The 25,102-nt window shown below is 41.7% G+C and overlaps 1 protein-coding gene across 1 annotated transcript in view; it reads right to left on the bottom strand.

Annotated features, from left to right (window-relative positions):
• Positions 1-25,102, bottom strand: part of LOC129694122 (paladin-like) — a 137,764-nt gene that overhangs the window by 48,168 nt on the left and 64,494 nt on the right. Inside the window, exons 15-19 of the mRNA XM_055630848.1 lie at positions 20,693-20,872; positions 16,904-17,101; positions 11,357-11,497; positions 10,367-10,438; positions 1,254-1,394 (exon numbers count right to left, since the gene is read on the bottom strand). Coding sequence (XP_055486823.1) covers positions 1,254-1,394; positions 10,367-10,438; positions 11,357-11,497; positions 16,904-17,101; positions 20,693-20,872 — 732 coding nt within the window. The remainder of the gene's footprint in view (positions 1-1,253; positions 1,395-10,366; positions 10,439-11,356; positions 11,498-16,903; positions 17,102-20,692; positions 20,873-25,102) is intronic.

Genomic DNA, 25,102 nt, shown 5'->3' with positions numbered 1-25,102 from the left:
AAAATGAGTCATCAGTTTATCAGTTTGACCCATATTATTGAGGGTGGGAGCGGAGGGCACGTAATCCCTCATCGTAACTCCTCATAAAATACAGATCAAACTTCAAACTGGTAAGTTCTCGTTTAATCTTACTATTTTACTTCGGAGTCACGTGAGTGACTACGTGAAGACTTCAAAGCTCTGTGATTTCAAACCGTGTAACAGTTATTACTTCACTCACTGCCGAAGTCCTTGAGGGATGTGTAAGGAAAAAGGAGCACCCAGAGAAAACCCACGCGGTTACACGGAGAATGTACAAACACCGCACAGACAACACCCGTAGTCAGTTTCTGGCGCAGTAAGGAAACAACTCTACCTCTGTGCTGTCTTAATCTCCTTCTTAAAATTGCCTTTGCTATAGGCACACTTACAGTATTTGGCTGAAAACTGCATTATTATAGGTGAACACTGTGTTATGATGAAGTTGCTTGCCTGGAACACAATCTGCATTGCTAACGGCCATAATGCATGGGTCACTTGTACAATGAAAATATAATAATGTTTGAGTTCCAGAGAGTGGTTCTATTGCTCTACATTGGCTGAACATTGCTGAAGTAATCCTTTTCTTTATTTCACCCAATAGATACTTTGCATTCCATGTAAGATTAGCAATCAAGCATTTTGCTTTAACTGCAGCAATAGATAAATATGTTGTCACGGTCAGCCTGATCGGCTGAGCTCCTGCAGCAATTTGTATTTTGCTCAAAATGTCAGCATCTACAGGCTTTTGTGTCACAGACGACCACCCATGCCAGTGGTGAAGAGGTCCTCTAATTCTGATGCATCCAGTTATATACTTAACTTCCCATTACATGGGACAGGTGGGTGGTTTAGAGACCCAGTAATAAATCGCTATCCAAATGCTGCTAGCCATGTGACCAGTTTCAATGACAATCAAAGTAAACATTAACCCAAATAGGTGCATTGAATAAATTGTCGGCATAAAACTGAATTAAAGTAATTATGTGTTAATCATCCAATGAGTGATAAATGCAGAGGAAAGAACTGCAAATGCTGGTTTAAACCGAATATAGACAGAAAATGCTGGAGTAACAGGCAACATCTCTGGAGAGAACGAAGAAGGGTCTCAACCCAAAACATCACCCATTCCTTCTCTCCAGAAATGCTGCCTGTTCAGCTGAGTTACTCCAGCAGTGTGTGTCTATCTTCGAGTGATAAATGCAGCACTTTTGGTAAACTGAAATGGTGATTACCTTCTTGTAGGTGTTGAGGATAAGTTCCCTCAAGTGGTGCATCATTGGAGTCATTGAATCACTCACTTGATCAAGAGCTCTGTCCACTTCCTGTTTCATTTCATTACCATTTGGAAGAATACGTACCAGACTGAGAACTGCCTGTGAGACATGTAAACAGAAATGCAATGAAAGGAAGCTTTGGGGATTATCTAAAGTCTTTGTACTAACATTACATTTAGACTGCTTGTCTCTCCTAATAATAATGACGGCATTGCTCATAATTCCTCATGGAAACATAGTATGCTGTGGTCAGTAGTTGTAACATGATCCTGCTGCACCCAAGTATTAAACAACTTCCTTTCAAAGGACAAAAATAAGTAGCCATCCAGCACAAACTTCCACAGAATATGATTCCACATTTTATATTCGCACACATCTTTGAACCTCCAAATAATCATGTTAATTTGGTTCCGTTTATTTATGCATTTTTATGATAAATATGCTGTATACTATTTGATTCTAAAAGTAGAATACTCATTTTTTCATTTTCATTGTATTTGTAAAAGCCTGCACTGGTGTAGATGAGAAGCATTTTTCTTAACCTAGTTTCAAGATGACTTATTAATCTAAATGATTCCATGAGATATTCAATGTTGACATAATTAAATGAATGGCCTCCTATTCTGCCATACATTTATATAACTGTAAGATTAAATGAGATTTGCAGCAATAAGTAGAGGTGAGTAGTTGGATTTAACAGTGTTGTTTCTTCATGGAGCTGATTTTTTTTGATTTTTGATTTTTTTAAATTCTTTATATATTTTATTTTTATTAGGAGTACAGTAATTTACAGTAATACACATCACATATATCTTATTACATTTGTTGTACCACTTCGTTTTTCGAGCTTTAAAAAAAAATAGAAATAAAAGAAGTAAGGAAAGTGAGCAAGAATCGTGAAGGTGTTGAGAGAAGAAAGCCCCTTAGGGAAGAAGTTAGAGAAGGAAGTAAAGAAAGAAAATAGACCCTAGAAAGAAAAGAAAAAAAAGGAAAAACAATCGCTCTATTATAAACACAAAACTCCGCAAAAAAGGTTATACCAACCGTGTTTTTTTTTTTTTTTTTTTATTTTATATTTTTATACCCCCCCCCCCCCGTTACCAGACCCTGGTACCATTTATATTTTAAATTACTATTGCACCTTATGCTTGTAATAGTTCCATAAATGCAGACCACGTCTTTTAGAAGTGGTCTGTTTTGCCTGCTAGGAGGAGTCTCATCTCTTCCAGGTGTAGTGTTTCGAACATGTTTGAAATCCACATTTTTATTGTTGGTATTGGAGCATTTTTCCAAAATTTGAGTATAAGTTTTTTTCCCATTATTAGCCCGTAATTAAGTAAGTTCTTTTGAAACACGTTTAATTCGGGGTTACCTTCCGATATTCCAAAAATGATCCATTCTGCTTTTGGTACAAGTTTTATTTTAATTAATTTTGTGAAGATTTCAAATATTTCGTTCCAGAATTTTTGGATTGTTATACAAAAAACAAAAGAGTGCGCTATGGTAGCTTCTTGTGACTGACATTTATCACAAATGGGTGAGACATTGGGGAAAAGTTTATTTATTTTAGTTTTTTAATAATATAGTCTATGTAATGTTTTAAATTGAATTAGAGTATGTCGTAAGTTGATCGAGCATTTATGCACATATAGTAAGTGTTTATCCCAGCTCTCTTTTGAAATTTTTATAGCTGGTTCTTGTTCCCAGTCTCTTCTAATACCATCGGTTGTAAGTATTTCTATATTTAAAATAATGTTGTATAAGTATGATATTAGATTTGCTGATTCAGCCTTTGTCTTCATGGCTTCATCCAATAAGTCTGGGGGCATGTTATGATAGTCTTTTGTGTATTTTTTCAGATAGTCACGGATTTGAAGATATTTAAAATATTGATTATTTTTCAAATTATATTTCAGTTGTAATTGTTGAAATGATAATAATTTTCCTAATTCATACAAGTCTCCGAGCGTTTTGATTCCCATTCTTTCCCATTGTGTAAATGATTTATCTATAATTGAAGGTTTAAACGACGGGTTATTGACTATTGGCATTAAAAGAGATAGATTTCTTAATTTTAGATTCTGTTTTATTTGTTTCCAAGTTCTAATTGTGCTATGTATCATTGGATTTTTATTATAATTTTTGTTATTCAGATTCATTGGTGAGAGGAGAGTCGCTCCTGTATTACACGGAGAGCAGTCCTCTCTCTCCATTACAATCCAGTCCACCTGCTGGGCAGAATTGTCCAGCAGGTGAATCATATTTTTAATATTTACTGCCCAATTATAGTACATAAAGTTAGGGAGCGCTAGACCACCCATCTCTTTTGGTTTACTAAGGTGTGTTCTTTGTATTCTGTGGGATTTATAATCCCATATAAAATTTGTAATGTCTGAGCCTAGTTTTTTGAAAAACTTTTTTGGAAGATATATAGGTATTGATTGAAATAAATATAGGATTTGTGGTAAAAAAGATAATTTTTATAGCATTTATTCGACCTATTAAAGACATCGGGAGCGTTTTCCAGAATTTGATTAGATTATTTAGTTTCTTAAGTAAGGGGCTATAATTGGCATTAAACATAGCGTGATAATTTCTAGTGATTTCAATTCCTAAATATTAAAATTTTTCTGTGGCTATTTTAAAGCGGAATTTCAAGAGATGTGTTGAGTCTTTCAGTTTTATCGACTTAATTTCACTTTTGTTCCAGTTTATTCTGTATCCTGAGAAAGATCCAAAATCCTCAATTAGATTTAATATGTTTGGTATACTGATTTGGGGTTTTGTGATATACAGTAGTACATCGTCTGCGTATAAGGATATTTTGTTATTTGAGTATTTTGTATTATAACCGTAAATATCTGGGTGTGTTCTGATTTTTTCAGCTACAGGTTCAATTACCAGAGCAAATAACAGCGGTGATAATGAACATCCTTGTCTATTGCCCCTTGATAATTGGGATTTCGTAGATAGTATATTATTAGTTAATATTCTAGCCGTGGGTTTGTTATATAATAATTTTATCCATGCGATGAAGTTCTCTCCCATTTGAAATTTTTGCAATACTTTAATCATATAATCCCATTCTACTTGATCAAACACTTTTTCTGCGTCCAATGAAATGATAGATAACTCTTGTTCTTGAGGTTTGTGAGAGTGCATTATGTTAACCAGACGTCTCAGGTTATTAAATGAATGTCTCTTCGGTATAAATCACGTTTGATCCTAATTTATTAATTTACTAACATATTAACTTAGTCTTCTAGCTGGTGTTTTCGCTAATATTTTTTGATCCGTATTTAACAAAGCAATAGCTCTATATGAGCCTGGTTCTTCTAAATCTTTATCTTTTTTAAGGATTAATGTGATCGTTGATTCTGCTAGTGTTTCAGGTAAGATTTGGTCTTTAAAAGCATATGTATACATTTTCTGTAGACGTGGTGTAACTATGTCGTAAAATCATTTATAAAATTCATTACTGAATCCGTCTGGTCCTGGTGTTTTTCCATTCTTAAGTGTGTTTATTGTGTCTTCTATTTCCTTAGATGTAATTTGTGCTCCCAGTTCCTCTTGTTCCTTCAGTTCTAATTTTGGAAGGTTACAATTGTCCAAAAATTCTGAAACTTTATTATTGTCTATTAGCGTTTTCGATGTGTATAAATTCTTGTAAAATTGAGCAAATCTTTTATTGATATCATTAGATAGTGTTAATAATTCCCCTCTATCTGATTTAATCTTTAAAATTGCATGATCTTTTTCCCGTTTTTTCAGTTGGCGTGCCAAAGGTTTATGGGGTTTATCCCCAAATTCAAAGTGTTCTTGTTTTGTAATTTGAAATAATCTTATAACATTCTCTGACAATAATTTATTTAGCTTAAATTTCAGTATTAAAATTTTATTATGTTTATCCATAGTTGGATCTTTAGGATTATCTATATCTAGTTGTCTGATTTGTTCTTCTAATTGTCTTTGTTCATTCTTATTCTTTTTGTTTTGAAAAGCTTGATACGAGATAATGACTCCTCTAATAAATGCTTTGAAGGATTCCCATAGTAAAGTGGGCGATATATCTGGTGTATCGTTTGTCTCAAAAAATAGGTCCATCTGTTTTTTTAGATATATGCTCCCTTGTGGGTCTTTCAGAGTTTGCGAGTTAAACTTCCAGAACGATTTGTTCATAGATATTCCTTCTAATTTTAAAACAAAAGTTAGCGGGGAGTGATCTGAAATCGTATTGGTGTGATATTTAGGGTTCATAGTATAAGGGATTAGCTTTGTATTCACTAGGAAGTAGTCTATACGTGAGTATTTTTCATGTACCATTGAATAAAACGAGTATTCCCTTCCAGTCGGATTCGCGATCCTCCAGATGTCTGCTATATTTGTAATTTTTAATATATGTATTTAAGAGTACACTAGTTTTAGATTTCATATTACCTCTTTGTTTTTGCATCGATTTATCTAAGTACGGATCTAAAACACAGTTGAAGTCTCCAATTATAACATTTTGGTAGTTAAATTCTACGATTGTATTCAGGATTTTATTTAAAAAATTGAGGATTATCAAAATTGGGCGCATATATGTTTACCAAAGTTGGATTTAACAGTGTTGTTTCTTCATGGACCTGATATTTTGAGTCCACTCTGACTTCAGGGCAGTTGAGTGTTGCATTCTTGGATCTAACAGCTCCTATAAGGAACTGAAAGAAAACTATCCTCCAACACATGCTATAAATGTTTATAAACTCAGCCCAATATAATGCAAGTGTGAGAAGAGATGAGATAATTGAGTATAGAAATGGACACTGAAAATTATTGAGGGAAATAATATAATATAATAATAAAACATAATATTTATGACCTCCCTCAATAATCTGCAAAGACTGGTTCAACTGAAACACAAGGATTAGATGGACAGAATTTTTATTAGGAAGGCATACCAAAACAATAGAGAGTACTTGGTAAAGTGAATTAAGCTTAAATAAATCTTTATCTAACTAAATGGAAGAGAAAATTTGAGTGGTTGAATTGAGTAGTCCAGTGTTAGAGTCAACATGTATAAAGCATAGAAACAGTGCATCCATCCATAAATCCAATTTTACAGCACTTGGGCCATTACCTTCTATCCCCAAGCTTTCCAAGTAAAGTAAAGTAAAGTATCCTTTATTGTCATTTAATCTTTAAAATTGCATGATCTTTTTCCCATGCACTGTTTCAGTCTGAACGAAATGATATACCTTGCAGTCATAACATAGAATAAAATAACAAAACACACAGTTAACACAGTTTAACATCCACCACAGTGAGTCCATCAGGCACCTCATCACTGTGATGGAAGGCAAATGTCTTAAAGTCCTTGTCTCTTCCCTCCTTGTTCTCCCTCTGCTTTGAGGCGATCCAGGCTTTCCATGTTGCCCCACCCCCGCCGGGTGATGGTAAGTCCAGCAGCCGCATCCAAGCTCCGCGAACAGGCTGGTTCAAACTCTGCGGCCCGGGGCAGCCGAAGCTGCTGAAGCTGCCACCCTCCAGTCCAGCGGACGAAGCTGTCGTTGCGGGAGCTCTGGAGAATCGGCCACCAACCTGGGACCTGCAAGCTCCCGACGTCGGTTGTCGTCCACTTGGCCCGTGGCCGAGTCCACTGACCCGTGGCCAAGTCCACTGGGCCTGCAGCCGAACCTCCGAGGCTCTGAAGTCGAGTCGCCACCGCCGCAACACCACCACAGCCCCAAAGTCGGCCAGCCCCGCGTTGGAAAGTCCTGGGTCTGCCTCCGGAGCCACGAGGTCAGTCCCATTTGGAGGCCGCCAGCTCCGCGATTAGGTCTCAGCACAGACGGAGACAGAGGATACGACACGAAAAGGTTGCATCCCCCCGAAGGAGGAGACTAAAAACTGTTTCTCCCACCCCCCACACATACACAACTAAAATAAATGAAATAAACTGAACAACAGGACAAAAAAAAAGACAGACGGACTGCAGGTGAGCCGCAGCTGCTTGGGCAGCGTCACCACTTCCGGAATGATCTCAACATTTTTGAAATGGTGTCAGTGACTCTGCTTCCACCACTCTCCTTGGTAATATATTCCAGGTACCCTTCACTCAAAGTGAAAATGGCATTCCTCAGTTCCCCTCTAAATCTCTTACCCCTTAACCAAATTTGTGTCCTTTGATATTAGGAAATGTTTCCTTCACTATACTCAATCTATTACTGCTCATAATTTTATATACCTCAATCAAGTCCCATCTTAACTTTCTCTGCTCCAGGGTAAAGAGACATCGGCTCCAGTCTCTCCTCACAACCAAACACTCCGTCACAGGCAACATCCTGGTAAATCTCCTCTGCAGGACATCTACCTGCGATGTCACTTTCAAGGATCAAGGTTTTCACTTGGAGATTTCCCCAAGACTTATTTCCCAGCAATCCTTTTTGACATATTTTTTTAATTTATTTTAAATGCTCAACGCTATCCTGTTAAAATTCCTGCACATTCATTGTCTGTGTAGCTTTTGAAAAAAAGCTAATTCTTGCCTCAGCACTGAAACATTTCATAGAATTTCCAGACCCATCACATTCAATAATAAAAACAGAAGACCCATCTGTTTTTATTTTAAATTTACAGCATTTCCAGTTGTTTTTTTCATTTCCACCATCTTAATTCACCATGTATGCTCTTTACATACCAATATTATCCTGCTAGCTAAGTTGCTGGAGATGTCCAGCAAGGCAGAGTAAGCAGTGGTGAGTTGTGCAGAGCCCCCACCAAAACCCCTGAGCTCCGTTAGCCTCTGAGTGAAGGCAATACTTGGAGAAAAACTTCAGTTTCTGTCAATGTCTGAAGAAATCTTTTTTAATTCACTGGCATTCGGACATTTATAAACTGTTAATGATATATGAAACATAGAAAATAGGTGCAGGAGTAGGCCATTCGGCCCTTCAAGCCAGCATTCATATATAATTTAAAACATGAAAATTGGTCAAACGTTGTAAACCCCAGGGCGGCACGGTAGTGGTAGAGTTGCTGCCTTACAGCTCCAGAGATGCAGGTTTGATCCTGACTACGGTGCTGTCTGTACGGAGTTTGTACGTTCTCCCCCGTGACCTGCATGGATTTTCTCCGGGATCTTCAGTTTCCTCCAACACTCCAAAGGTATACAGGCTTGCAGGCTAATCGGCTCAGTATAATTGTAAATTGTCCCTAGTGTGTGGGATAGTGTTAGTGTGCAGAGATCACTGGTCGGCATGGACTCGGTGGGCTGAAGGGCCTGTGTCTGCGCAGTATCTCTAAACTAAACTAAACTAAACCCACATTAACACAATGACTGATACTGCAGTCAGTGTGGATGACTAAACAGCATTAGTTCCACCTGCCTAATTTTGTTAATTAAAGTTGCAAATTACAGCACACTTGACCACAACTATGCTGCTTTAACATTTGCCAGTCTTTGAGCAGCCTGTGGTGTTTGACAATGATGAACACATCATCATTGTTCAGTGTATCTCCTCTCTTGTTTAACAGGATTGTTCAGCTGTCCTCTGGTGCAGTGCATCTTTAAGCTTGAACACGCTCTTCTTCCCATATCCGTGTGTGTGCTCACAGCATGATCCTAATGGTCAGGCAGGTCATGTGACATGTCTACTTTGCTACTATGTAATAATTTCTGAGGTAGATTTTGTCTAGACCAACAGCTTAAATATTTAATAATGTATCTATCTATACATAACTAAAAGTCTCATCTTGTATGAATGTATATATGTATATATTATATAACTAAAAGTCCCATCTTGACCACTAACTGTCTACGCTGTATATTGATTTCAGAAAAAACTCTACCAAATATCACTATGATTTTTGGCCATCGTAGTCCTCCTCCGCTGAGGCAGCCCCAAGGATTTTTCCGATCAATGAAAAATAGTGCTACAATTTTTAGGGCTGTCTTACTCACTATTCAAAATCATTCGTTTTTACAAAGTATTTCCCATTATATAAACTTTAATTTACATTATACCGTGAACAGCACTGTGCTCCCATTTGCCAGGCCCGTCAGCCGCGTCTGCACAGTTGGGGGAGGGTTGCCGGGCGCCCTACTCACCATTCGCCTGCGGTGTGCAGTATCAAGTTTTGTCCCATTTAACAAATTAATTCCCTTTATAAACTTTATTTAACTTTCTACCCTCCGGGCCCGGTGGCGGCGCGCCTGCGCAGTGTGCTCCCGGCCAGTCGGCAGCTCTTGCCCAGTTGGCCCGGTATCTCTGGTGTCTCAACAGGGAACTAACGGGTTCACTATCCGCCTGTGCGTAGTTGGGGGAGGGTTGCTCGTATCCGCACGTGCGCAGTGTGTACTTGACTAGCATCACAACGGGCACCAAAGGGGTCCACGGGTCTTCACAACAAGGAGGGTTGCCGGGCCCGGTCTGCATGTGTGCGCAGTTGGGGGATAGTTGCTTAATAAATCATTTCTTATTTTTTGATTGCTTTTATTCCGTGGCTATTATTTTTACTCATGTTTTATGTCTTTTAATTTATTGTTGTATTTCATATGTAATTTTTGCGCCTCATGTGAGCTGTTATGGTGTCTGTTTATGGTCTTGTTTATTCTTCTGTACAGCACTTTGGTCAACATTGGCTGTTTTAAAGTGCTTAACAAATAAAATTGGATTGGATTGGATTGGACCTGCCTCCATTTTCAGATCGCCATTTTGAGTGGCGTCACAACGGGATCTCTGGCATCACAATGGGGACCCAACAGGTCCACGGGTCGTCTAGTATAGTTTAAATGTGTTGCCTGACAAATATATTAAAACCTCTTTTGGATACAATGATTCACTGTCTCAATGCATCACTCCTGACATTATACCCAGTAGAATATTTATCCACGGCATGGTTAAACGTGCCAAATACTGCAGCAAGACCAAAAGTTAAGGATGGGTATCTTAATTTCTCTACAATTACATGCGATGCCACTGGTAATTTTGATGAGCGTCACTAACACTAGGGATGAAAATTGATCAGAACGCATATGTATGTGTACTTTCTTAAAGACTTTTACGCTACTGCTGATAATTGTTTCTTACCTCAAACTCGCCCTTTGTATACTTGGCATCGGGAATGCTCACCATATCCTCCACAATAAATTCTGGGAACCCCTGTAAGGAGAGTTCATCAACTGAAGATAAGCAACATTATATGATAAAAGCATTCACTTTTCAAGTGCAGTCTGCATAAAAATACATCAAAAGAATAAGTGCAAATGATAAAAGATAATTTCTTTAAAGGCCTAATGCCATTGTCCACAAAAGCAACGAATGGGTGAGTCACTGGTGTGAAGAATATCACTGGAAAAGTAAAAAGGAAACTTAGAGGATATGCAGAAGGTTTTTCAAACATTTGAACACTCTCACTGTTTAAAATACACTTAAATGTGAAAAGAGAGACTAAAAGCCCCTTTGGGAAAGTGTAATGAATGGTTGTTGACCTGAAACATAAGCTCCAATTATCATTCCATGTGCAGGTGTTTAACCTGTTTTATGTCTTCTGCTACCTCCTTTGATTTTAGGTTACCAGTAATACTTGGTTTTAATTTTGCACAGAAAGAAATTAATTTGAACACATCTTCAAATACTACGATAGGTTGATTTGCACAGATCATACATTAATTAAATCAATCAACACTCTAAAAGTGCAACACTGCTTCATTGCTGCACCAGAGGTCAGGCTGGTGTGAAGCAAAATGTGAACCCTCAGCCTTTGCATCAAATTATATGTTATTAACCAAAGGCTAACACCTCAGAAACTGTGAGGAATAATTGGAACTAGCAGCTATTTCTCAGACTTAATGAGGCAAAAATGTCCCATGCATCCAGTAATGTACAGTTGCTACAAGTGCAATGGAGCATCATGTTAAAACAAGTTCTGCAAACACCTATGGGAAGTAAAGTCCCAATGTTTTTTTCAGAATGGCACTGAGAGCTGTATTGTTATTCTCTTCCAAATAATGACCTAAAACAAATGAAATAATACTTTAATAGACAATCTAAATAGTCCTGTGGAAACGTTTAACTTACTTTAATGTGCCAGACCAGAAGCAGGGAGATGGCCATGCCAGCTGTGGTCCTCCCTTTACCATCGTGACAATTTAATACAATCACTGTATTTTGATCTGTGATTAAATGTGACCTCACGACATTAAGGAAGACATCAAATTCCTGCCGATACAAAGACAATTGCAAAATATAAGACCGATAATCAAAAGTGATTATATTTTGCTTCATTTCTCAGAGTTTGCCTGGAAGAGGGCATTTAATGTTTCAAGCCCAAATTTTAACCCACAATGGGAGATAATTTCCTAGACGTAAACAAATCAACATTCACATTCCCACCATGTAGAAATGTAATATTTGGCCTTCTCTGCTTGGGCACCATACACCATCCAAGCAAATCCTAAGCAGTTGATGTGAACAAGAGGAACTTGCCATCAGGGTCCAGAGTTTGACCCAATTGTCAAGGTCGGTGATGGAGAGGGCTCCATTGAAGACCCATTGTTTATTTTTGCGGGACCACGAGGGGCACTTCGCTGTTGGGACACTGCAGTTAAAAGCAGACTGCTTTCCAATCAATTACATTTATACTCTGCACATTGTCAAAGGGATGGGAAGGGAATGTTTCGATACAGCCAATAACCACATTGTATCCAACTACTGCTGGAGCAACAGTTTTAAAGGTCTACCAGCTAGACAGAATTTAGAGCATAGGAGGCTATGATTATATGGAGGTATATAAAATGATGAGGCGCATAGATAATGTGAATTCTTTGAATAATGTGAGTCTTTTTCCCCAGGGTTGGGGAATCAAGAACTAGTTTCAAGGCGAGAGGGGAAATTTTAAACAAACCACAAAGGGCAGCTTTTACACACAGCTTTTTATCACAATTTGTCCTGGACCAATCCCATTGAATATATAGCCAAGAAATCACACCAACATCTCCACTTCCTCAGAAGATGTAGGGAGTTCAGCCTGTCTCCAATGACTCTTATCAACATCTAAAGATGTACCAGGTGCACAGCTTAGTTTGGCAACAGCACTGCCCAAGACAACAAGAAATTGCAGAGAGTTATGGATGTAGCTCAATCCATCATACAGACAGACCCCCCCCACCATCGACTCTGTGTACAATCTTGGAAAGGCAACCAACATAGTCAAGGATCTTTTCATCTTGTTCTTTCCTTCAGCTCAGCACTCCCATCGAGCAGAGATCTTGTACCACCAGATTCAGGAACATCCTGCTGTTGTCAGACTGCTGAACAGCCCTCCATAAGCTAGGCTGTAGTCCTGATGGTCAAAACTATGTCATTGAGGACCTTCGACATTTTCTCTTTCATTGTAATGCTGTAATACTATATTCTGCACTCATGTTATTTGTTTCTTTGCACTATTGTTGCACTTATGTATGGCTTGATTGTACTCATGTATAGTATGATTGGCACAAACCTCTGGAGTAACTCAGCGGAATTGGAACTCAGCTATTCACTGTATCTCAATACAAAAACCAACACCTTCGGCATATTAAGACTTAAATATTATCAAAAAATCTTTACAAATGAAGAAGGGTTTCGACCTGAAATGTCACCTATCCATGTTCTCAAGAAATTCTGGATGACCTGCAAAGTTACTCCAGCACTTTGTATCCTTTTGTGCATTAATAAGCATATGCAGTTACATAGAAACATAGAAAATAGGTGCAAGAGGAGGCCATTTGGCCCTTCATGCCAGCACCGCCATTCATTGTGATCATGGCCGATCATCCACAATCAGTAACCCGTGCCTGCCTTCGACCCATATCACTTGATCTCACTAGCCCCTAGAGCTCTATCTAACTCTTTTAAATTCATCCAGTGAATTGGTGTCTACTACCTTCTGTGGCAGAGAATTCCACAAATTAACAACTCTCTGGGTGAAAATGTTTTTTCTCATCTCAGTTTTAAATGGCCTCCCCTTTATTCTTAGACTGTGGCCCCTGGTTCATTGGGAACAATTTTCCTGCATCTAGCTTGTCCAGTCCTTTCATAAGTTTATACGTTTCTATAAGATCCCTTCTCATCCTTCTAAATTCCAGTGAATACAAGCCCACTCTTTACAATCTTTCCTCATATGACAGTCCCGCTATCCCGTGGATTAACCGCATGAACATGCGCTGCATAGCCTCAATAGCAAGGATGTCCTTCCTCAAATTAGGAGACCAAAACTGCACATGATACTCCAGGTATGATCTCACCAGGGTCCTATACAATTGCAGAAGGACCTCTTTACTCCTCTACTCAAACCCTCTCGTTATGAAGTCCAACATGCCATTAGCTTTCTTCACTGCCTGCTGTACCTGTATGTTTACTTTCAGTGACTGGTGTACAAGGACACCCAGGTCACGTTGCACTTCCCTTTTTCCTAATCTGAAATTTGTATCTAAAAAAAATAATTATTGGACTTAACCACAAAGTTACATTGAAAAAGCTCTCTTTGAAGCAAGGAAAATTATGTAGATTTGAAAGTATTATAACAGATTATGATAGGGCTTAATTTGGGTAACTGGAGAAAAACAGTTCCCATTAGCAAATGATTCAAGGGCACAGATTAAAAGTGATGAGATCTAACTGAATACTTACCTTAAACAGAGAACGCATTGATAATCTGGAACTCTCTTTGCATAAAGCTGATAGAGACAATTATAATTCTAGAAACAATTGGCTAGATAGTTAGATGGTCAGGGGGGGGGGGGGGGGGGGGGGGGAAGAGGAACAACTACAGGACTGCTTGGAGTCAGTAGACTGGGCAATGTTCAAGGACTCGGCAACGGACATGAATGAATACGCTGCAGTCGTTACAGACTTCATAAGGAAATGTGTGGAGGACTGTGTTCCTACAAAAATTATCTGAGTATTTCCTAACCAGAAGCCTTGGATGAACCAGGGGATCCGCATTCTTCTGAGGACCAGATCCCGGGCATTCAGGTCTGTTGACGCAGAGGTCTATAAGAAGTCCAGATACGACCTTGACATGGCCATCAAAAAGGCAAAAAGGGACTTCTGCTCAAAGCTGGAGGATGAGGTGGATGTTGGCAGGATGTTGGCACTGCGGCAGGGCTTGAATGCCATCACCTCCTACAAGACAAGATCAGGAGGCAGCTAAAGCGACAGCGAAGCATCACTCCCTGACGAGCTCAATGCGTTCTACGCTTTGGTTGGGGGAATGCTGATGTGCCTACCCAAGCCCCTATACGCCCTGATGGTATTACAGTCACAATCACAATCACAGAGGCTGACGTCAGAAGATGCTTCGAGGGGGTGAACCCTCGGAAAGCGTCTGGACCTGACGGTATATCCGGTCGAGTTCTCAAAACCTGTGCAGACCAACTGGCTAGAGTGTCTGAGGACATTTTCAATCTCTTATTACTGAGGTTTGAGGTTCCCATCTGCTTTAAGAGGGCATCGATAATACCGGTGCCCAAAATAAGGTGACGTGCCTCAACGACTATCGATCAGTGGCACTAACGTCCGTGGTGATGAAGTGCATTGAGAGGTTGGTTACGGTGCAATCTCACTGCCTCTCCACTCTGCACTGGACCACTTGGACAATAAAAACAGGCTGTTGTTTATAGACTACAGCTCGGCGTTCAATGCTATCATCCCCTCAAAGCTGGTTACCTCCACGGGCACTCTGGGGAATTCCGGGACCGCTGGACACATTCACAGTCTAGGGCACAGTTGAATGTATCCTAGACAAGGATTGTAATATAATTGTTTAGTAGTTTACTTAGTATATTTGTTTGTCTTGTACTATGGTGATGGGTTCTGTTTTGTTTTATTGTGTTGTAAATACTATTTTAATATTGAATAAATATTTTTGATTTAAATAAAAACAAAAAGCTGTTACCAAGCTCACGGAACTGGGTCTCAGCGCATCCCTCTGCAATTGGATCCTCGACTTCTTCATCCACAGACCACAGACTGTTCGAATTGGCAGAAATACTTCTTCCTTGTCAACAATCAGTACTGGAGCACCTCAAGGATGCATGCTCAGCCCCCTGCTCTACTCACTATACTCATGACTGTGTAGCCAGACATAGTTCAAACTCCATATTCAAGTTTGCCGATGACACCACCGTTGTTGGACGAATTACAGATGGTGATGAGTCAGAGTATAGAAGTGAGATTGACCGATTGACCAAATGGTGCCAGCACAACAACCTGGTCTCAATATCAGTAAAACCAAAGAACTGATTGTGGACTTTGGAAGAGGAAGGATGAGGACCCACAATCCTGTTTATATCAACGGGACGTTGATGGAGAGAGTCACAAACTTCAAATTCCTGGGTATGCGTATGTCCAAAGATCTTTCCTGGACCCAGCACACTGATGCAATTATAAATAAAGCACATCAACGCCTCTACTTCCTGAGAAGATTCGGTATGACAGAGAGGATTCTCTTGAAATTCTACAGGTGCACAGTCGAGAGCATATTGACTGGTCGCATCATGGCCTGGTTCTGCAACTTGAACGCCCAGGAGCGAAATAGACTTCTGAAAGTTGTGAATACTGCCCAGTCCATCACCGGCTCTGATCTCCCCACCATCGAAGGGATTTATCTGAGTTGCTGCCTCAAAAAGGCAGCCAGCATGATCAGAGACCCACACCACCCTGGCCATACACTAATTTCACCCCTGCCATCGGGAAAAAGGTACAGGAGCCTAAAAACTGTGACATCCAGGTTCAGGAATAACTTCTTCCCTACAGCCATCAGGCTATTAAACAGTCATCACGGCGGTCACTAGAAACGAGTATGAATGTCCTCTCCTCACCATAGGGTCGTCTACTTGTGGGTCTGCAAATGTCTATAGAGGCTGATCCATGATCCACACACCTTGGTGCAACGTGGGGAGTGGAGACTGGCGGTGGTTGGTGGTCGTCGAGCCCCCTTCTCTCTCTCTTTACGGTGCTGTCGCTTTGTCTCTGCGACACGGTGTAGTTCCATTTCGTGAAGTGCAATTCCTTCCTGCATGGATTTCCTCCAGGAGCGCCTGTCCAGTGCAATGCGCTCCCAATTGCTTGATGTGATGGGGACAACCTCAACCTCACTACAACCTCAAATAAGCTCTGAACTACATTCAACTATTATTATTATTATTGCACTACTATTGTTTGTTTTTTGTGTGTACATATGTGTGCGTGTGTGTTTATGTGTTTATATATATATATATATATATTTATGTGTGTACTTTTGAGTGTGTGCATATCTACACACTGAACTTTTTTTTTCTCCTGTTTATTATATTGTTTACAGTGTACTAGGTTTACATATTCTGTTGTGTTGCAGAAAGTAAGAATTTCATTGTTCCATCCGGGACATAAGACAATAAAGCACTCTTGACTCTAACTTTCCTTCTCATATGGTGGTGATCACTAACTCACTGTGTACTTTGGCTGAGAATGTCTTTGGGATGCCCCGGTTCTGAGATATTAGATAAATGCACACCCCATCTCCTTTATCTTGTTTGTGTAATAACGCTAGCAACTGAAAACAGAACAAAGATCAGCATTTCCCCATAAACCATGCCAAAATACCTCTTCTGTGGGAGCTGCACAATCCGGAATTGGAATGCGATGATTCTGCAACTGGGGATACTGTATGGCTGCTTGGCTGTAAACCTCCTTCAGAGTCATACATGAGTTGAACTGTTTCATCTCCTTTGTTTCCTCTTTCCAGGTCTCTATAGGGGTCTTGGAGCTCAACAGGTCCATTTTCGAAGCCGCCTCAATTTCCTGTAACACACAAAATCTAAATTTGAAGCCTTTATTCAACACAATAAAACTTTATTCACCCCAGGAAGGTAATTGGTCTGCTAAAAGTCATAAACGACACAACAAGATACATGAAACATAAAATTAAAGTGACGTGGAAAGTCCAGGATTGGGAATGTGCAAAGATTGGGGAGTTGGGGGAGGGGGGGGGAAAGGGTGTCAGTCTACCCCGCCAGTTGTACAGTTTGATAGCCACAGGGAAAAGGGAACTCATGTGGTGTTCTGTGCTGCATCTTGGTGAAAACAGTCTGTAGCTGAAGGTACTCCTCAGGTTGACCGGTGTGTCATGGAGTGGGTGAGTTGCATTGTACAAGATGCTCCGCAGTTTGAGGAGTATCCTCCCCTCCTAGACCATCTCCAGTGAATCCAACTCCACAACAGGACGTAGTCAGCCTTCCTGATAAGCTTGTTAATTCTATTGCCGTCCGTGGCTTTCACCCTGCTAATGCAGCACACGACAGCAAAGAAGATGGCACCACCGAGTGATAGAACATCTGCAGCATCTTACTGCAGATGTTGAAAGAGCAGAGCCTCCTCATAAAGTACAGACGGCTCTGTCCCTTCTTGTACATGGCCTCAGCATTCCTGGACTAGTCCAGTTTACTGTCCAGGTAAACTCCAAAGTACTTGTACTCCTTGGTAAACTGCACATCCACACCCTTGATGGAGACTGGGGTATTCCTCTCCTCCTAAAGTCCACACTAACTAGGTGAGTTACTATAAGCAACAAATGTATTCTTTGAAACCAAAGCTACAAGATAATGGAATATGTTTTCAACTTATTACTCAGGTCTACAATAATTATTATAATGCATCCACCCATCCTGATAACCACTTTATTTCCACATGATTTCAATGTACATCAGAAGTCATGGTTTTCATGACCATCAAAAGGTGATTGCATCCACATCTACAGTGGTCTAGCTGGTAGATCTGCAGCCTCACAACATCAGAGACCTGGGTTCAATCCTGACCTTGGGTGCTGTCTGTGTGGAATTTGCACTTCCTCCCTGTGGCCGAGAAAGTTTCCTTCGGGTGCTTCCGTTTCCCCCGCATCTAAAGACATACGATTTGCAGGTTAATGGGCCTCTGTAAATTGCCACTAGTGGATGCAAAAGTGCGATAACTTAGAACTAGTGTGAATGGATGACCAGTGGTCAACATAGACTCAGTGGGCCAAAGGGTCTGTACCATTTAATCAAAAAAATGGAAACTTCATCTCTTCAATGTCGAGAAATCACTACTCATAATTATGATTTATAAATCAGTGAGATTGAATGGAAGATGGACACAAAAAGCTGGGGTAACTCAGTGGGACAGGCACCATCTCTGGAGAGAAGAATGGGTGATGTTTCGGGTCGAGACCCTTCGCCAGACAGTCTGAAGAAGGATCTCGACCCGAAACGTCACGCATTCCTTCTCTCCAGAGATGCTGCTTGTCCTGCAGAGTTACCCAAGCATTTTGTGTCTATCTTCAATTTAAACCAGCATCTGCAGTTCTTTCCAACACAGTGAGATTGAATGTGTCAATTCAGAGTGGCTGAATTTGTGTTCTGCAGCCAAGCTAATGAGTTTTAGACAAACATCGAGTCATATCAGATTAATGACTACACATCACAAAACTTGATATTGTTTATCTCACCTTGAGGCCTTTGCTCATCAGAGACAGAGGATAACTCCTTAAAAAGAATTCCTGAAAACAATAGACACTTACCCTGGGGACTATGAAAGTCAGCGGGATCTCAGTGAATGATTGACAAAGTTCACGAGTCGATAGAAATATGGCAGATGAGTGAATATCTTGGAGGAACTGAGGGACCAATTTACTGTAATGAATGAATGATATTGAACTGAACAGGAAAGTGACTGAAAGTCAAGTCAAGTCAAGTCAGGTTTATTCGTCAAATACACATACGAGATGTGCAGAGAAATGAAAAGTGGCAATGCTTGCGGATTGTACAAAAAACCGACAAAACAGAATGGAACAGAAACACATATTCACATATTACATATTTGAGGGAGGAAAAAAAAGAAAAAAACAGCAATTTTAAAAAGACACCACACAACAGTAAATTGGTACAGTATAGTTAGTCCCTGGTAAGATAGGAGTTTACAGTCCTAATAGCCTCTGGGAATAAATGCCTTCTCATCCTCTCCGTTTTCACAGCATGGCAACGGAGGCGTTTGCCTGACCGTAGCAGCTGGAACAGTCAGTTGCTGGGGTGGAAAGGGCCTCCCATGATCTTGTTGGCTCTGGAGTTGCACCTTCTGATGTATAGTTCCTGCAGGGGGGCAAGCGAGTGTAGTGCGTTCGACCAAATGCGATGTTTCCGGACAAGATGCTTTCACCAGCCGCTGAGTAGAAGCACTGGAGGATCCTCAGAAACACTCTGAATTTCCTCAATTGCCTGAGGTGGTAAAGACACTTCCTTGCCTTACTCACCAGTGCTGCAGCGTGCGATGTCCATGTCAGGTCCTCCAAGAAGTGGACTCCCAAGGTATTTAAAGCAGCTCACCCTATCCACAGTATCCCCATTTATCTTCAACGGTCTGTACGTCCTCGGATGATGTGCCCTCCTAAAGTCCACGATCAGCTCCTTTGTTTTTTTGATATTCAAGAGGAGGCTGTTGTCCTGACACCAGAGTGCCAGATCAGCCACCTCCTCCCGGTAGGCCCTCTCATCGTTGACTGAGATCAGGCCCACCACCACAGTGTCATCATCAAACTTGATTATAGAGTTGGAGCTGAACCTAGCCACACAGTCATGTGTGTACAGGGAGTACAGTAGGGGGCTGAGGACACAACCCTGGGGCGATCCTGTGCTCAGGGTGATGGACTTTGATTTTTTTCCTCCCATCTTGACTACCTGGGGCCTGGCGGTGAGAAAGTCCAGGACCCAGTCACACAGGGTGGTGTTGAGCCCCAATTCCAGCAGCTTCTCAGCAAGTCTGGTGGGGACTATCGTGTTGAAGGCTGAACTGAAGTCTATGAACAGCATCCTCACATAGCCCCCCTTCTGGCTGTCAAGGTGAGAGAGAGAGAGCGGTGTGCAGAACCTGGGAGACCGCATCGTCGGTGGATCTGTTTGTACGGTATGCGAATTGTAGCGGGTCCATGTTGCGAGGGAGGAAGGTGCAGATGTGTTTCTTCACCAGCCTCTCAAAGCATTTCATGACCACTGAGGTAAGGGCCACCGGACGGTAGTCTTTCAGACAAGCTGGGGAGGCATTTTTAGGTACAGGTACAATGATGGATCTTTTGAAGCAGATAGGGACCACGGAGAGATGTATGGTTACAAAAACGAATGCTAGCCACATCCTATTACTGAAGTGTTGACGTCTTCATAATTAGGGAAGGTACTCATGTGTATTGTTCAATCGATATTGTAGAAAGAGAAGACAAAATGGGTTCTTTTCCTCAGAACAGTGAAGGTTAGAAAATATTAAATAACCTGTTTTCTAACCCGTTTACAAGTAGCAAACCCTCTTATTAGGATCCATAAATATATATATTTTTTAATCACTATTTACTTAACAAAAAAGGACACGCACCTCCAGTTGTTCCACTGTTGTAGCAGGGATGATGACCTCCTGCTGGAGATTGTTGACTTCCCTGAGTGAATACATTTGTCCATCTGCCTCCAGCACTGCTTCCCCTCTCAGGTTCAGACACAGCACCCGAGTAAATTTCCTGGTATCATCGGTCAGGTGGGACAGGATCCGCAGCAGTCCCTGCAGGCAAAATAGTTTTATTTTTACTTCCCACTTCATCATGCTGCCTTATCTTAACTTACTGTTAAATCCATCTCAGCTTGCAACAAATGCTACAGCCATCACTGCCAACACTCAGCCCAACCTTCCGTCTCTTGCTGTAACGTGATCCAATTTTTCTCATGATTCACACCACCACCAACTTTTGTATCTCCCATAAATGTATAGTTTTACTTCGGAGTCACGTGAGTGACTACGTGAAGAGTCCGCTCAGCACGCATGCGCAGCATTGCGTTCAGCAGTGCAACAGCGGCCGCATCGGGAGTCAGGCGCTCCCACTACGGATTGAAAGAACGGACCGTCAGGTAGGTACCCTGAAGTCGGTTTTCTTTCACAGGAGAGTCTTCTGCTTTGTTTTCACAGGCAGAGAAGAAAGGCTCTTGAACAAACCTGTCCCCCGCTCGACTCCAACGGAGGAGCGTTCCATCTGGGGGGGGGCAGCAACAGGCGGTAGGACTGCTTATCGGGCGCTCCGCCATCCCCGACACCGTAGGTGCTCCAGCGAGACGCGCTCCATGAGGGGCGCACTCGCAGGGGGAGTTCAGGCACTCCCTCCACAGTGCCTTGTGCACTGGCCATCGTAAATACCCGGCGCTCCGCCATCCCCGACAGGGGCAGCGACCAGTCCCGCTAGCGCCTGGGCAATGGACTGGCTCAATAGCCACCAGGAAGAGCATCTGGCCGGTGGTTTCCCACTCGTCGGACGGAGACGTCTCACCACCCGTTCAGGATAGAGCCACATGGAGCGGCTCCTGGAGCAGGCGTTCCAGCGAGATGCACCGCGTGAGGGGCGCTCTCGCAGGGGGAGTTCAGGCACTCCCTCCACAGTGCCTTGTGCACTGCCCATTGCTTCCTCCTTACCCAAGGGTAGCTTTGGTGACCAGGACTGGCTGGTCAAGAAGAGGGGACGCTGGCTGAAGATGTTGGGAGTATGCAAGGGGTGCAGGAACAGGAAGAGCTGCTGGGTGTGGTGGACCGCTACGTGGCAGTCCCACGTGCAGGAAGGCCGTTAGAGGCCAAACTAGCGGCCAGCATTAACCACCTCTCCAACAGGCCCCTACATGAGCAGGTGGTCAATGAGGCCTTAGAAACGTATACAGCGGGGGCACGTTGGGGCAAATATTCGGAACCAGGAGCTAAAACTGCAGCGGATCCTCAGGCTCCTGACGCCAGCCATCACATCGTTTGATCGTTCCGTGGACAATACGGAAATCCTAAATTTGCGGGGTTGTGCAAAACCCCAGCCACTGAGCCAGACACACTGCTCTTTGGCAAAGACCTCACAAAGCAAATAAAGGATATGGAAGAGGCCTCAAGATCTTTCGGTCTCATGAGAGCAGGCCCCGGGACGAGCAAACCAAAAACAATGATTCCCAAGCGGCAGCACCCCATCGCGTCCACCAGTCAACGTCAACCATATGGGACTGGTGAAATTTCATGGTCCGCATTCTATCCCCGGAAGTCTTCATTAGACCAGGGCCCAGAGCAGACCCCATGGAAAATGCGCCACCCCCCAACATCACCGCCACTTCAGACAACGCGCAAGACTCGTTGGACCGGGAGGAAACAGAAGAAATACCCATAACCATGGAGGTAGGTGGGTCTGGTTCCTACCAGCATATAGAAAGTAGGGGCTTAATACTAACAGGGGGGATTTTACACCTGTTTAAAGAAGCATGGGAGTCTATCACGAGTGATCAGTATATACTCAATGGCATTAGTGGATACAAAATACAACTCATACTAGAAAAATTGCCACCAGTTCAACATTCACCCCAGAGGGTATTTTCCCTCTCAGTTAAAGAAAACGAGAGGGACAAGCTGAACTGGTAAGACTAAATACAAAGGGTATCATTGAAAAAACAAAACATGAACCCTTGGAATTCGTATCAAATATATTCACTAAGCCCAAAAAAGATGGTGGATGTCGCATCATCATTGACTTAACTTCACTAAATATGTTTGTTAAGTATATACATTTCAAAATGGAAACGTTTGTTACTGCCAAACAACTAATTTCCAAAGGATACTTCATGGCAAGCATTGATCTTAAAGATGCTTACTATTTAGTACCCATTCACAAGGATCATTGCAGATACCTGAAATTTACCTAGATGGGGCAGCTATGGCAGTTTAAAGCATTATCCAATGGTTTAACATCAGCCCCAAGATTATTCACCAAGATACTAAAACCAACTCTGGCAATATTAAGAAAACATATTGTCATGGCATATCTTGATGATATCTTAATAGTAGGCAAGACCATGGAATTAACTATGTCAGCTGTATCAGCTACCAAACAGTTGTTCGAAACCCTGGGATTTGTCTTACATCCAGATAAATCTAAGTTGAAGCCATCCATAACCATGGACTACTTGGGCTTCACAATTAATTCAGTCTACATGACTGTAACATTGCCAAGAGACAAAACAGTTGAATTGGCACAATCATGCAACAATTTAATGGTCAACGAACGACCAACTATTCGACAAGTAGCAAGAGGAATTGGGAAAATGGTAGCAGCATTTCCGGCTACACAATTCGGATCTTTGCACTATCAAAACTTACAAAGAGCAAAGGTACAGGCACTAAAACAACATGCAGGTCATTATGATCGTGTCATGAAGTTACCCACTGAAACAATATCAGAACTACAGTGGTGGGCAAAAAACGTTTGGCATAGTTTCAGCCCTATTATCATCACTAACCCTACGTTAGTTATCCAAACAGATGCCAGTGCTCAAGGCTGGGGAGCAACTAACTCCATATCTAGCACAGGTGGTAGATGGACTAACCCAGAGTCATCATAACTACTTACACTGGGCATTAATTATCTAGAGATGTTGGGTGCCTTTTATGGTTTAAAAGCATATGCATCCAATATGCATCACTTGGCTGTACGGTTACAAATAGACAATACAATGGTGGTGGCCTACATTAACCATATGGGCGGCATAAAATCGATATCATGCAACAAATTGGTCAACACAATTTGGCAATGGTGTATCGAAAGACATATTTAGCTATCAGCAGCTTACCTGCCAGGTAAGCTAAATACAGTGGCTGACACCGAATGGATGTTACACCCCAAAGTGTTTGCAAAGATTATTAAGTAATATGGCACGCCAAATATCGACTTATTTGCATTAAGGCTAAATCACCAGGTACATATGTATGTCGCTTGGGAACCAGACCCTGAGGCAGCAGCGGTAGATGCGTTCGCGCTGGATTGGGGAAATTTCTTCTTATATGCATTTCCTCCCTTCTGCCTCATCAACCGTGTACTACGCAAAATACAAACAGACTCTGCTTCAGGTATTTTGATAGTACCCGATTGGCCTACACAGCCATGGTTCCCATTACTCCACGACATCCCTCCAAACACCCACAAGAAAACAGTACTTGTCCTGCATCAAAAAGTGGGAGAAGTACTGCTTGGATATAGGGACCACCTACTCAACCACTACACTTACCAACGTACTGGAATTCCTGGCGAACCTTCACCATGATGAAGGACTCAGCTACAGTGCCATCAACACAGCAAGAAGTGCCCTGTCTGTCTATTTAAAACAAGCTCCAGGACAACAGGCCATGGGGTCCCACCCGCTGGTGGTCAAACTAATGAAGGGTATTTAGAAACATAGAAACATAGAAATTAGGTGCAGGAGTAGGCCATTCGGCCCTTCGAGCCTGCACCGCCATTTAATATGATCATGGCTGATCATCCAACTCAGTATCCCGTACCTGCCTTTTCTCCATACCCTCTGATCCCCTTGGCCACAAGGGCCACATCTAACTCCCTCTTAAATATAGCCAATGAACTGGCCTCAACTACCCTCTGTGGCAGAGAGTTCCAGAGATTCACCACTCTCTGTGTGAAAAAAGTTCTCCTCATCTCGGTTTTAAAGGATTTCCCCCTTATCCTTAAGCTGTGACCCCTTGTCCTGGACTTCCCCAACATCGGAAACAATCTTCCTGCATCTAGCCTGTCCAACCCCTTAAGAATTTTGTAAGTTTCTATAAGATCCCCTCTCAATCTCCTAAACTCTAGAGAGTATAAACCAAGTCTATCCAGTCTTTCTTCATAAGACAGTCCTGACATCCCAGGAATCAGTCTGGTGAACCTTCTCTGCATTCCCTCTATGGCAATAATGTCCTTCCTCAGATTTGGAGACCAAAACTGCACGCAAT

Source organism: Leucoraja erinacea, chromosome 3 (assembly GCF_028641065.1).
Source record: "Leucoraja erinacea ecotype New England chromosome 3, Leri_hhj_1, whole genome shotgun sequence".
Classification (NCBI taxonomy): Eukaryota; Metazoa; Chordata; class Chondrichthyes; order Rajiformes; family Rajidae; genus Leucoraja; species Leucoraja erinaceus.
This window is presented reverse-complemented; position numbering and strand designations above follow the sequence as displayed.